At 41.9% G+C, this 13,517-nt stretch overlaps 1 protein-coding gene across 1 annotated transcript; it reads left to right on the top strand.

Annotated features, from left to right (window-relative positions):
• The first annotated feature begins 2,090 nt into the window (after window positions 1-2,090).
• On the top strand, window positions 2,091-5,635 carry LOC132895775 (E3 SUMO-protein ligase ZBED1-like). The gene is made up of 4 exons (XM_060936609.1): window positions 2,091-2,697; window positions 2,859-3,366; window positions 3,576-3,768; window positions 5,276-5,635. The coding sequence occupies exons 1-4, from the start codon at window positions 2,091-2,093 to the stop codon at window positions 5,633-5,635; spliced, it is 1,668 nt and encodes a 555-aa protein (XP_060792592.1).
• The last annotated feature ends 7,882 nt before the right edge of the window (window positions 5,636-13,517 follow it).

Raw genomic sequence — 13,517 nt, 5'->3', positions numbered from 1 at the left:
TTGGTTTTGCTGTTGAATGTTTGAATTTATTGTGTTTTTATTTTTTGCCTTTCCGTTTTTGTTTTTGCTGTTGCTTTTAATTGAGAGTTGCGTCTCCGAAATTCCATCCATCCATTATCTGTAACCGCTTATCCTGTTCAGGGTCACAGGCAAGCTGGAGCTTATCCCAGCTGACTATGGACCCTTTTCACGTGACGTCACGACAAATGCGGCTGCCATTTTGGACATGTACTACAAGTAGTTTACCACAGCCAACATTGAGGAACGGCAGCAAAGAAAGTTTTTACTTTCAGCAAGACTTCCATCATGCCACTATATTGTTGTGCACCTGGATGTAGTAACCATCAACAAACAAGGCAAGGTTTATCATTTTATCGGATCCCAACGGAGAAGATGGATAGCGACCATTAACAGGAAAGTTTGGCAGCCCTCGGCATACCAACGCTTGTGCAGTGACCACTTTGTTGGAGGTAAGACGAATAAAATTAGCCAGAAAAGGCATTACATTGCTGTTAACATTCTGTGGCAGCGAGTGTGTAACCAAATAGGTTAAAATAACCCATTGTAACCTCTTTGTTCTTCTGTAGTAGCTATTGTTGACTAGCTAATGTCAACAACATAGTAGCTAGTATGTTACTGTAGCAATGTTTATGTTCAGTCATTTGGATGACTGTTAAAACCTTTCAGTCTCAAGTTTTTCCTTTACTGTATTTACTAGTTTACTGTAATTATGATCCTGCAGCTATTTACACCGGATCCAGTGTAAATAGCTGCCGGAGCCAACGTCCGAGGTTCCGGAGCACGCGCCGGCTTGCTCCCCCTCAAATTAAGCAGTGCGCTCCGGCTTGCTCCCGGAGTGCTCCGGCCAAGGTTCTGGAGTGCGCTCCGGCTTGCTCCCCCTCAAATTAAGCAGCGCGCTCCGGAAGCCGGAGTGCGCTGCTTAATTTGAGGAGGAGCAAGCCGGAGCGCGCTGCTTAATTTGAGGGGGAGCAAGCCGGAGCGTACGTCAGTGAACAGTCCTGGTGGAAGCAGGTAAACGTTGTTCTCTAAGCCTGCTAACCTCAATTTTTGCAAATACCTCTCCCTCTGCTCGCCCTGTAAATGCCTTACGTCGCTGGATAGTGAAGGTGTTTTCTGCATCTCGCTCCTTTTTCTTTTATGTTTTTCGTTTGTCGCCTTCCTCGCATTCAAACTGATTCGAGCCGAAGTCCACTACATGTCCAAAATGGTGGTCGCGTTTACGAAGGTCACGTGACTGAAAAGGGTCTATATGCGAGAGGTGGGGTACACTCTGGACAAGTCACCAGATCATCTCAGGGCTGAGACACAACCATTCACACTCACATTCACACCTACGGTCAATTAGAGCCACCAATTAGCCTAACCTGCATGTCTTTGGACTGTGGGGGAGGAAACCCATGCAGACACGGGGAGAACCTGCAAACTCCACACAGAAAGGCCCCCCTCAGCCACTGGGCTCGAACCCAGAACCTTCTTGCTATAAGGCAACAGTGCTAACCACTACATGACCGTCCCACCCGCATCTCTGAAATTATTGTTGTTTTGTTTTTCACATGGTATCTGAATTTATTGTTGCCTTCATAGTTATTATACCTCTGTTCCGGGGGGGGGGGGGATACTGGTTTACCTCTGTTCGTCTGTCTGTCAGTATTTCCATATTTCCATCCGTCTGAAACACCCTTTATCTCAGCAACCACAAATTATAGCCACTTGGTACCAAACTTCAGCTTGGGGTTCTATACCGTGTATACCATTTTCAGGTCTGTCGCACATCAACTTCCTGTTTACCAACTGAATGTATTTATTAGTGGTGGGCTATTATCGGCGTTAACGTGCTGCGATAATGTCAGACTCTTATCGGGCGATATAAAAAATATTGCCGTTAATCTATTCTCAAAGTTGGGCTGGGAGCTGGGTCTATACTAAGCAAACTATGATGACTTTCACCTTGATATTTTAGCGCGGATGTATACCTAGCCGAATTGCACTGTAGGGGGTGCGAATGAGTTTTCGAACCTGTATGCTACAGTGAATTACCTGAACTACCACAACGAACGTGACATGCTAACATGGATGCAGCTACGAAGCCACCGGGTTTGCTTCAGGGAAAATTCATTTTTAAGAAGCTTCCCAATGGAGACATCGACAAGACTAAGGTTGTTTGCACCTTATGCAATGCGGAATTAGTTTACTGTAGGAGTTCTACCAGTCTCAAGTACCACCTAAACGCAAAGCATCCCTTAGCTAATGCTGCTGATGCCGGGTCAAGCACTGAAACGCCGGGGAAGAGTCACCGTCAAACTACTTTGTTTGAGTGCAACCGAGGCAAGCCCGTCAGCGCAGCTCTATCAGACAAGCTAACTAATCTTCTCGCTCAGTGGATTGCCACTAGCTGCCGGCCCATCAGCGTGGTTGAGGATGATGGGCTAGAGCTTGTTCTCCAGGCGGCCACAGGTAACCCATCTTACAAACTACCTGCGAGGCGAACTATCATTAGGACCATTACACCGCATGACCAGTACACCGCAGAGAAAGCTGCAAAGGATGAGAAGATGGTAGAGGCGAGGTGTGTAGCACTGACCGGAGACCATTGGACATCTGTCAACAATGATAACTACCTCGGCGTTACTGTGCACCTCATCGATGCTAGCTGGGAATTTCACTCCTTCGCTTTAGGTAGGCTACATTATGTCATTTTAAATTACACAATTTAAAATTACTTAGCATGTAATTACCACGACATCACGAATTACCAACACATTATGTTTGCTTCTTGATGATTGCTAATTGTTTACTACTAGTAATGTACTTATTCTGATCTACCTGTACTTTGTTAGGTGTGATGAAAACAGAGGAGCGTCACTTTGCAGAAGCATGTGCTAGGCAGTTTCTCGACGTCGCTAATCAGTGGGGGATAGCTGACAAAATCTGCACTATTGGAACAGACAGCGCTCCTAATTTGGTGGCAGCAGGGAGGATACTGCCATTCGAGCATTTCCCGTGTGTTGCCCATGTTGTACAGAGAGCTATCGTAATGTCACTTCGAGAAGGGGGTTTTGATGCGGCACTTGCCAAGTGCCGTAAAATGGTCGGACATTTCAAACACAGTCCGGCCAACTCAGACGAGCTGAAAGTCCAGCAAGCTTCCCTTGGGCAAGTTCAGGAGCCACTCGTGCAAGATGTTCCAACACGGTGGAATTCTACCCTCGAGATGATCAAGCGCGTGAGGCGCAACAGAGACGCACTGCACACAATGCTGTCTCAACAGCAGCACCATCTGGCCCTCCCAACATGTGCCGAATATGAGAAGTTGGCGAAGCTAGAGAAACTGCTGGAGCCATGCAGGTATTGTCTACAAAGATAGCATTATCATGAATTGGCATACAAATTCTTTTAAATGTCACTTTGTATTTAAGAAACACATTCCCTTAAATATCATCTGATTAAGAACTTTAAAACTGTGTAATCTGAGTTAAATGAATCAGTCATTAATTATTTATTGCTCTCTTTCTTTCTGTGTGTGTGTGTGTGTGTGTGTGTCTGTCTGTCTGTAGGTACATCACTGAGTTCCTTGGTGGGGATAAGTATGTATCCTGCTCTGTGGTTATACCCGCCCTGTGCCACCTCCAGCACGAGATGAAGATCTCAGATGATGATCCGGCCTATATTGTGCGATTCAAGGCTGCCTTCACCAAGGACCTCAGTCAGCAGAGGGAGAAATTAAACCTGGAGTGGCTTAAAGGGATAGTTCGGGATTTTTGACATGAATCTGTATGACATCCCCATCAATAGTGTCGTGCAAACACACTGACTTACCCCTGACAGCATCCTGTGAGTCCAGTTCTTGTCCAGTTTTGGTCCAGACGAAAGTAGTCCGGCAAGTTTGTTGGGGTCACGAAAGTAAAACGTTTTTCGTCTCAAAACAGTATGTGTTCAAAAGAGTGATATATTTGCATCACAAAACCGTTGCCAAATAAAAAGTCAGACCTTGAAATCACTTGGCACTATTTTCTCTCCCTTCTTATCACTGCGCGCTGCCTGCTTCATCCAGCTGTGGCTCCAGCTTCAAGGATAAGCTGGAACCGCATAAGTAGGAGTCCCGGTGGGTGGTTTGTATTCGATTCGTTTATATCCCGACCTTGTCAGCTGTCAGATTTATGTTCATGGACCCGGTAAGCTGGTAAATAATATTTATTTATTTTTTTCTTTACCAAATTCTAACAGAAAACGAGAGCGCCCGAAAGGGAAAACCGAGCCGAGCCGCCTCACGGCTGTAATGCAAATTGCTTTCCTCCTCAGTATACAAGTGCGCTTCCATGGCAGGGAAAAAGAAGCTACCACTGCTGCCTATGTAGTGCCCTATTTATACAAATAGGAGTCATTCAGGATTCAGCCATGACACGGAGCAAAAACATGGCTGAATCCTGAATGACTCCTATTTGTATAAATAGGGCACTACATAGGCAGCAGTGGTAGTTTCTTTTTCCCTGCCATGGAAGCGCACTTGTATACTGAGGAGGAAAGCAATTTGCATTACAGCCGTGAGGCGGCTCGGCTCGGTTTTCCCTTTCGGGCGCTCTCGTTTTCTGTTAGAATTTGGTAAAGAAAAAAATATATATATATTATTTACCAGCTTACCGGGTCCATGAACATAAATCTGACAGCTGACAAGGTCGGGATATAAACGAATCGAATACAAACCACCCGCCGGGACTCCTACTTATGCGGCTCCAGCTTATCCTTGAAGCTGGAGCCACAGCTGGATGAAGCAGGCAGCGCGCAGTGATAAGAAGGGAGAGAAAATAGTGCCAAGCAATTTCAAGGTCTGACTTTTTATTTGGCAACGGTTTTGTGATGCAAATATATCACTCTTTTGAACACATACTGTTTTGAGACGAAAAACGTTTTACTTTCGTGACCCCAACAAACTTGCCGGACTACTTTCGTCTGGACCAAAACTGGACAAGAACTGGACTCACAGGATGCTGTCAGGGGTAAGTCAGTGTGTTTGCACGACACTATTGATGGGGATGTCATACAGATTCATGTCAAAAATCCCGAACTATCCCTTTAAGGTATGTCACACTTATCAGAAGATAACTGCATTGTTTGACCATTTTAGACTGTTAAGCCAGTAGATCAGTCAATGAATAGATGAATGACTCATGAAGATATATGGAGGTTGGATTTGGAAAGTGAAATTTTCATCAATCAATAATTTTTATTTTTTATTCTTATTTTGTATTCATCAAAGGTGGCGACTGCTCTAGATCCACGGTTTAAGGACCTCAAGTGCTTGGCCAGAGCAGACAGGGAGGCAGTGTGGGCAAAGCTATGTGAGTTGGTGAAGGGAGAAGAATCTGCTCTGCAGCCACTCGGGGAGGAGAACCCTGCGCCACCAAAGAAGAAAACAGCCCTGCTACTGATGGGATCAGACTCCGAATCAGATGAAGAAACACCAGCAGACAATACTGTGGAGAGGTACAAGGTAGAGCCCAGTGCCAGTCTAGATCAGTATCCACTGAAGTGGTGGTCGGAGCACACTGCTGTCTATGGTAAGATGGCCCACATTGCCCGTAAATACTTGGGGACTCCTGCCACAACTGTCCCATGAGAGAGACTTTTTTCTTTAGCAGGCCAGATTGTGCAGAAGAGGAGATCTAGTTTGTCACCAGAAAATGTGAACAAGCTGGTCTGCCTGAGTGACTGGTGGGAGAAGGAGAAGTAGAGCTTGAACTGATTAACACAAAGCTACTGACTGTAAACAGTTCATCAAGCCCTCTTACTGTATATAGGCTTACAGTTCAGAATTCATGTTTAGCTGAATAAACAGGTCATCACGCCCTCTTACTGTATGTAGGCTAAGGCTTACAGTTGAAATTTTCATGTGAACTGAATAAACAGTTTAACACAAGTACATCTTCTTGAACATGATTTTTCATCACCAAGTATCAAAGTATAACAGCTTTCTCAAGCAGTCAGTGATGCATTTTGGAAACAGGAGATGAGCCCCTGCGCCCCCTATCTTAAGAAACCTCTTCTCAAGGACTTACTTTTAGTCATTACTTAGGTAGCGCACATATTCTGAATGAGCCATTTTAATCTAGATTAATCTAGATTAATTTCAAAATTTCAGTGAGATTAATCTAGATTAAAAAAAAATTAATCTAGTATTTATGAAACATATAGCATGGATTTACAAAATTTTCATAGCACTTTTCTCAGCAACTACAAATCATAACTGCTTGATATTTAGTACTGAGATTCAGCTTGGTGTTCTATACCATGTATACCATTCTCAGGTCTGTCCCACATCGACTTCCTGTTTACCAACTGAATGTATTTATGAAACATATAGCATGGATTTTGATGCCATTTCAAAATGACAGTTTACCAGAATGCTGTTTGAAATCCCTGGGGAGAGACACTGCTCTTTACTTACTTGTTTCAAGGTTAATTATTTGTTGAAGTCAACATTCATAATGAATGTCCTATTCCTTCGATTGCTTGCATTCTGATATAAGCGAGAGCGGGGGGATACGGAAGTGAGCAGTAGGTCACAGTTGATCTTGTTCTGTTGTGTTTCTTTAAGTTATATTTCCTGACTTGCTGTGTTTTTGGTTTTGCTTTTTTCTCATTTGCTGTTGCATTTTTAGTAAGTGAACACTTTTTTTCATATCTTGGGGCCGTATCTTGGCTATGACTGCCAAGGAAAATCTGCTGAATTTTTAATTTGTGGTTGTGTTTTTATTCTATTGTGTTTATTGATTTGCGTTTTTAATTAGCGGTTGTGCTTCTGAATTTAGCTTTAGGTTTTACACTTAGGTGAAATGCATCCATACATAATTTAGTTCATTGAACATTTCATCACTTCACTGAACAATACATTTTTATTGGAATAATTACAACTACCACTTGCATTCTCCAGCAACACTGCAGAGAAAACCTAATTTCATTGTTGACTCTAAATGAGTTATACATGCTCTTTAAACTGTTTATTAACACCATAAACCAACACTGTACAACAGTTTCATCACGTCATATAAACTCAGTGTCCTGATAAAAGAAATAAAACAACTGTGCATTCAAAATAAACCCTGTATAGTTTTTATTTAAAAAAAAAAACTGTATAGGCAGGAATGCCGCAAAGGAGATGATCGAGATTATAAGGATGCCCCTGTCTCAGTTACTCTCATCTGCATACACAAAGGCTAGCACTCAGGGATCTGTGCCAAGGCCCTCTGTACGAGTTAGCCGCATGCATCTTTTATGAATAGTCAACAGATTGTTGTGTTGCACGCCTAGTGTGTGCATTATTGCTTTAATATCCCCTAGTTGAGACCCACAGGCCACATTAGATCATCTGTTCATGCAAGAGTCCAATGTCAAGCCACTGCAAATAAGACATCCAGGTTGTATCGTTAAAATTCTGGAGGGGAGACTGAAAAGAATATGGCACAGAGTGTTTAATTTACGATGCAGTGTAATCCTGAGAATTGTCAGAGAATAAACACGACTGGAGAATTGAGATGATGCGTGATACGAAGGACAAAGTTCAATCAAAGTAGTCATCAGAGTTTGAACATTGTCCAGATGACTTTAACTAACCATGCTGACAAGGCTTGTATTCGCCATATCGGATCATTATGCTACTCTGACTACATGTTATTTGATTTTATTTTTTTCGCAGTGCGGTTTTCATCAAATCCTGCGCTCTGATTGGCTGGCAAGCGGGTCTGTATCCTACGATATGGGCCCCAGTTATGGACCTCTGGCGACTCGCTCGTTCACAACAACAACAAACATAGTAGCATTTTTTGTCAACATTTATCTTTTTTTAATGAGATTTATTTATAAGATTATCAAAAATCTTATAAATTTTTGCCAGCATTTCTCAGGAAAATAGCATTAATTTTACAGCATGGGTAGCGATAACGACAGTGTTCACAGCGAAAGCAAGTTTTACTACCCTGAGGAAGAAGAAATAAAATAAAACATTTCAGGAGGAAGCTAAAAACCTGTAACTGTTGCTAACGCCGAGCAAAAACATGGCTGAATCCTGAATGACTCAATTTTGTATAAATAGGGGACTACATAGGCGGCAAAATGTAGTTTTTTTTCCTGCCATGGAAGTGCATTTGTATACCGAGGAGGAAGCAATTTGCCGTACAGCTGTGAATGAGGATTCAAAATAGCATTAATTTTACATCATGGATAGCGATAACAACAGTGTTCACAGCGAAAGCGAGTTTTACTACCCTAAGAAAGACAAAATAAAACATTTCAGGAGGAAGCTAAAAACCTGTAACTGTTGCTAACGCCGAGCAAAAACATGGCTGAATCCTGAATGACTCAATTTTGTATAAATAGGGGACTACATAGGCGGCAAAATGTAGGTTTTTTCCTGCCATGGAAGTGCACTTGTATACCGAGGAGGAAGCAATTTGCATTACAGCCATGAATGAGGATTCAAAATGGCGGCTCGGCTCGGTTTTCCCTTTCAGGCGCTCTCGTTTTCTGTTAGAATTCTCATCATTCTCATTATCTCTAGCCACTTTGTCCTTCTACAGGGTCGCAGGCAAGCTGGAGCCTATCCCAGCTGACTACGGGCGAAAGGCGGGGTACACCCTGGACAAGTCGCCAGGTCATCACAGGGCTGACACATAGACACAGACAACCATTCACACTCACATTCACACCTACGGTCAATTTAGAGTCACCAGTTAACCTAACCTGCATGTCTTTGGACTGTGGGGGAAACCAGAGCACCCGGAGGAAACCCACGCGGACACGGGGAGAACATGCAAACTCCACACAGAAAGGCCCTCGCCGGCCACGGGGCTCGAACCCGGACCTTCTTGCTGTGAGGCGACAGCACTAACCACTACACCACCGTGCCGCCCTGTTAGAATTTGGTAAAGAAAAAAATAAATACTGTATAACCTCTAATGAATGCCCCCGGGGGTGTTACATTTTTCAAAAGGGGGGCATTTATTAGGGGTAAAAAATCACAGTTGATCGAATTTTTCAAAACCTAACATGACTGCCCTACTAATTTTCCCTAACTTTCATACGTTTTCTAGGTGAAAAGTTGTCGAATTAAGTGTTTTTAAAAATTGATTTTTTTTTAATTATTTGGGGCGCTTACTGGAGTGTATACGGTAATGCAGGTGTTCATTCGGAGAGGAAACAGCCCAGATATACGTAGCTCGTGTGTCAGCTGGCTTGACACCTTTGATCTTTTCGCCGGCCACTGTTACGTCACTCACTTTGCATAAAGCTCCCTATTTGCAGAAGTCACACGCCTCCCAGATAATTTGATCTGATCATTCTATTTCTAATCGTAAAGATGGACATGTGTTGAAAAACACAAATCCTACACTGCGAGTTTTAAGCTAAAAGTCATAAAAATGGCAGAGGAGAAAGGAAAGCACTTTGCTTCTAAACTCTACAAGATCGATCGTAAACGAGTCCGTGAATGGTGCCAACAACAGATTGTGATAGCCCAGGACATTGAATTCGTATTTGATTTGGATATTGGACTTGGATAGAAAACCTGGGGTATGTAAAACTGTTCAGACTGTTAGTCTTTTTAATTTTGAAATTTTTTTTTCCGAAATATGGGGGGTGGGGCGTTAATTAGGGAGGGGGCATTCATTAGAGGTTATACGGTACGTAATTTACCAGCTTAAGGTCAGTCCATATCGTGAAATACTGTGACCTCGGCCAGAGGGCCTCGGTCAGTACTTTCAAGACCTCAGTCACGGTATTTCACGATATGGACCTCCCAGCTGGTAAATTTTATATATATATATATATATATATATATATATATATATATATATATATATATATATATATATTCCACAGCAGAAATTTGTGACCTCTGACAGCTCAGCATAAAACATTTATCATCTGTTGTTTACCTTCTAACTATGGCATTCCTAACCAATTCACGCTTTATTGAGCCGGAATAAAAAAGCAAAACACACAAAAGAAAACCCAAAACCCGAAGACGTTCCAAGCAAAATCATCTAAATCATGTCAAAATCATCCAGAGTAAGCCCAGTTTCACTGACTACTATCCATTACCAAGCACTACAAAATTACCATCAACCAACAGAAGCTCCCATGTTTTCTTTTTTTTCTTTTCAACAATGTTTATAGTCTTTTCTTCAAACTTGCTTCTTGGTAAGCAAACTGACACAATGGTTCATCATGTTATTAATTAACAGAAGCAATGTTTGTTTCAGTATTTTCCCAATGATTACCTGCAAGAAACTTGAGGAAACCAAAACCAGAAAAAAAAAATGTGGTAGTGGAGGGATAGAAAATGCTGACTGATATCAAGCTTATTTTCCCTTTCCTATCAAATATAACGTCATCAAGTTTATTTGTATAGCACTTTTAACAACAGACATTGTCGCAAAATAGCTTTACAAGGCAAGGCAAGTTTATTTATATAGCACATTTCATACACAATGGCAGTTCAATGTGCTTTACAGAAGTAAAAACAAAAACAGTAAACAATAGAGAAATAAAATTACATAAAATAATTTTATCTTTATTCTAAAATAATTAATTAAAAGAATTAAAAGAATTAAAAGAAAACAATAAGAATTAAACAATAGTAGAAATAAAATATTAAAATGCCAAAAAGAAAAAGAAAAAGGAGAAAAAGAAAGAAAGAAAAAAAAACTAGCAGAATAAAATAGAATAAAGTTAAAGTAAATTTAAAACATGCAGAGAAAGTAAAGATTATAAAAAATGTAAAAATATTAATTATTTAACAGAAAGCATCTGAAAACAGCTTGGTCTTTAACCTAGATTTGAAGCTGCCAACAGCAGGAGCATTTTTAATGTCCTCTGGCAGTTGGTTCCATAGCTGTACTGCATAGTAGCTAAAAGCTGCTTCACCACACTTTGTTTTAACAACTGGTTTTAATAGTAAATTTTTCTGTTGCGATCTGGTAGATCTGATTGGGTTAGGCCGCTGCAACATATCAGAGAGGTAATTGGGCCCTGTACCATTTAGAGATTTGTACACCAGCAGCAATACTTTAAAGTCAATTCTGTAGCTTACTGGAAGCCAGTGAAGGGACCTTATGGCCCTTTTCCACTACCCTTTTTCAGCTCACTTCAGCTCGCTTCAGCTCACTTCAGCCCGACACGGCTCGCGTTTCGACTACCAAAAACCAGCACGACTCGGCTCGTTTCAGCCCTGCTTAGCCCCTAAAACTCGCACCGTTTTGGAGTAGGGCTGAAGCGAGCCAAGCCGTGCCGAGTGAGGCTGGGGGTGTGAGCAGACACTCCCCTGTGCACTGATTGGTGAGGAGGAGTGTCCTCACATGCCCACACACGCCCCGCGAGCGCGCTGGGATCTGTAAACACCGCAAACCCGGAAGGAGAAGAATTACGAATTACGAAAATTTCTGAAGCCTTATGCGCCTCGTCTCATCTATACGCTCTTGCCAGTATCTGTCCGCGTTGTCGGTGACAACAAGCCACAGCACCAAAACCAGCAACACTAACGACTTCATGTCCTCCATGTTTATTGTTTACTATTCGGGTCGTGAGACTACCGCTTAAAAGCTCACTGATGTCACTGTTTGCGCTGCTTAACGACATCACCTGACGTCCACCCACTTTTGCTAACTCCACCCAATGTGTCCACCCACTTCCAGCCAGCACGGTTCAGCGCAGTTGTAGTCGAAATGCAACTCCAACAGCCCCGCTCAGCCCGACTCAGCACGGCACGGCTCAGCCCGACTCAGCCGCGTTTGTAGTGGAAAAGCGGCATTAGAATTGGAGTAATGTGCTCTGTTCTTTTTGTTCGTGTGAGAACCCTAGCCGCTGCATTTTGAACCAGCTGAAGTTGTTTGATGGTCTTTTTTGGCAGGCCTGTGAAAAGGCCATTGCAGTAATCAACCCTACTAGAGATGAAGGCATGCATTAGTTTTTCCAGATCATGTTTTGACATAAGTCCTCTTAGTTTGGAAATATTTTTTAGGTGATAAAATGCCGTTTTAGTGACTGCTTTCATGTGACTGTCAAAGTTTAGCTCGCTGTCAATGAAAACACCAAGATTTTTAACCATTTCTTTAGTTTTAATCCCTTTTGTGTCAAGAATAGTGGTAATCCTGAGTCTTTCATCTTTTTTTCCAAATAGAATTACTTCTGTTTTATCTGTGTTCAGCTGAAGAAAATTTTGTGACATCCAGCTATTGATTTGATCGATACACTGGTAGAGACATTCAAGGGGGGCATAATCATTTGGTGATAGAGCAAAATAAATTTGGGTATCATCTGCATAGCAGTGATACAAAATTGAATTTTTATTGATAATTTGCCCAAGTGAAGTTTACAGAAAATTAAAGGCTTTAAATGTGAGCTAATTTTATCCCTAATTTATCCCCAATGAGTAAACCTGTGGCAATTGTGGCAAGGAAAAACTCCCTCAGATGACATGATGAAGAAGCCTCAAGAGGAACCAGACTCAAAAGGAAACTCATCCTCATCTGGGTGAAAACAGATAACATGATTATAAATTACTTGCTTCTATAACAGTGTCCTATATAGTCACAAAGTATAACTAACTGTGAAACCAGGAAATTCATTCTAGTTTTAACATGATGTCTGTTTTATTGAAGTTATAAACTGTTCATTGACGGAAACTTGAGAGCAAAACTGTTTATAACAACTGCAGTCTTAGAGTTAACAAGTCAACTGTAGTCCTCAGACATAAATGTATTACTGTAAGTGTCCAGAGCCATCTTCCAAGTGCGTCTTTCGACTGTCCATATGGGGCCGTCCCACACAGGAGCAATGTGATGAGACTCCAGCCAGACATAAGGCATCAGGATGGATCAGGCAGGTCTGAAGAGCAGAAGAGGTCAGCATCACTGGTGTCTCAGGATCGACATGTAACTCAACAGAGAGGGACAGACAGAGGGAAGAGATGAGGGGGGAACACAGGTTGTTAGGTATACATTTTGCACTGAATGCAAGCGGGGTCTCCGGCAAGACTAATTATGACAGCATAACTAAAAGGGGAGAGCCAGAAGGTAACACAGACATGAGGAAGCCCTGGGACATAAAGCAACCAGTCACTCCACCTTCAACAAACTCTAGTGGATGGGCGCAGCATCCATACATCCCAGTTTACCAAAGCACTCTATGCCAGAGTACATACTGTAACATGAAAGTTTGAAACAAACTAGACACAAAAAAAAAAAAAAGTACGATAATATTAAGCAGAATATGTCAATCATTGAAATTTGGTCTATTTTACCTCTGCATATCAGACGCTCGCTGGTGGTGCTGTGAAAATTGTCCATGCAGATGCTCATCTAAGTTTCCAAACCTGTCATTGCTTAACTCTTGAATATTTTCTATCGTGAATACCATCATTAAAAAGCTTATCATCTCTGCTTTCCAAAGAAATTTATCTCGTTAAGATCTGTTCTGTACTTTGGGAGTAGCAGCAGGTTGAAGTT

The sequence above is a fragment of the Neoarius graeffei genome, chromosome 12, assembly GCF_027579695.1.
Source record: "Neoarius graeffei isolate fNeoGra1 chromosome 12, fNeoGra1.pri, whole genome shotgun sequence".
NCBI classification, from domain to species: Eukaryota; Metazoa; Chordata; class Actinopteri; order Siluriformes; family Ariidae; genus Neoarius; species Neoarius graeffei.
This window is presented reverse-complemented; position numbering and strand designations above follow the sequence as displayed.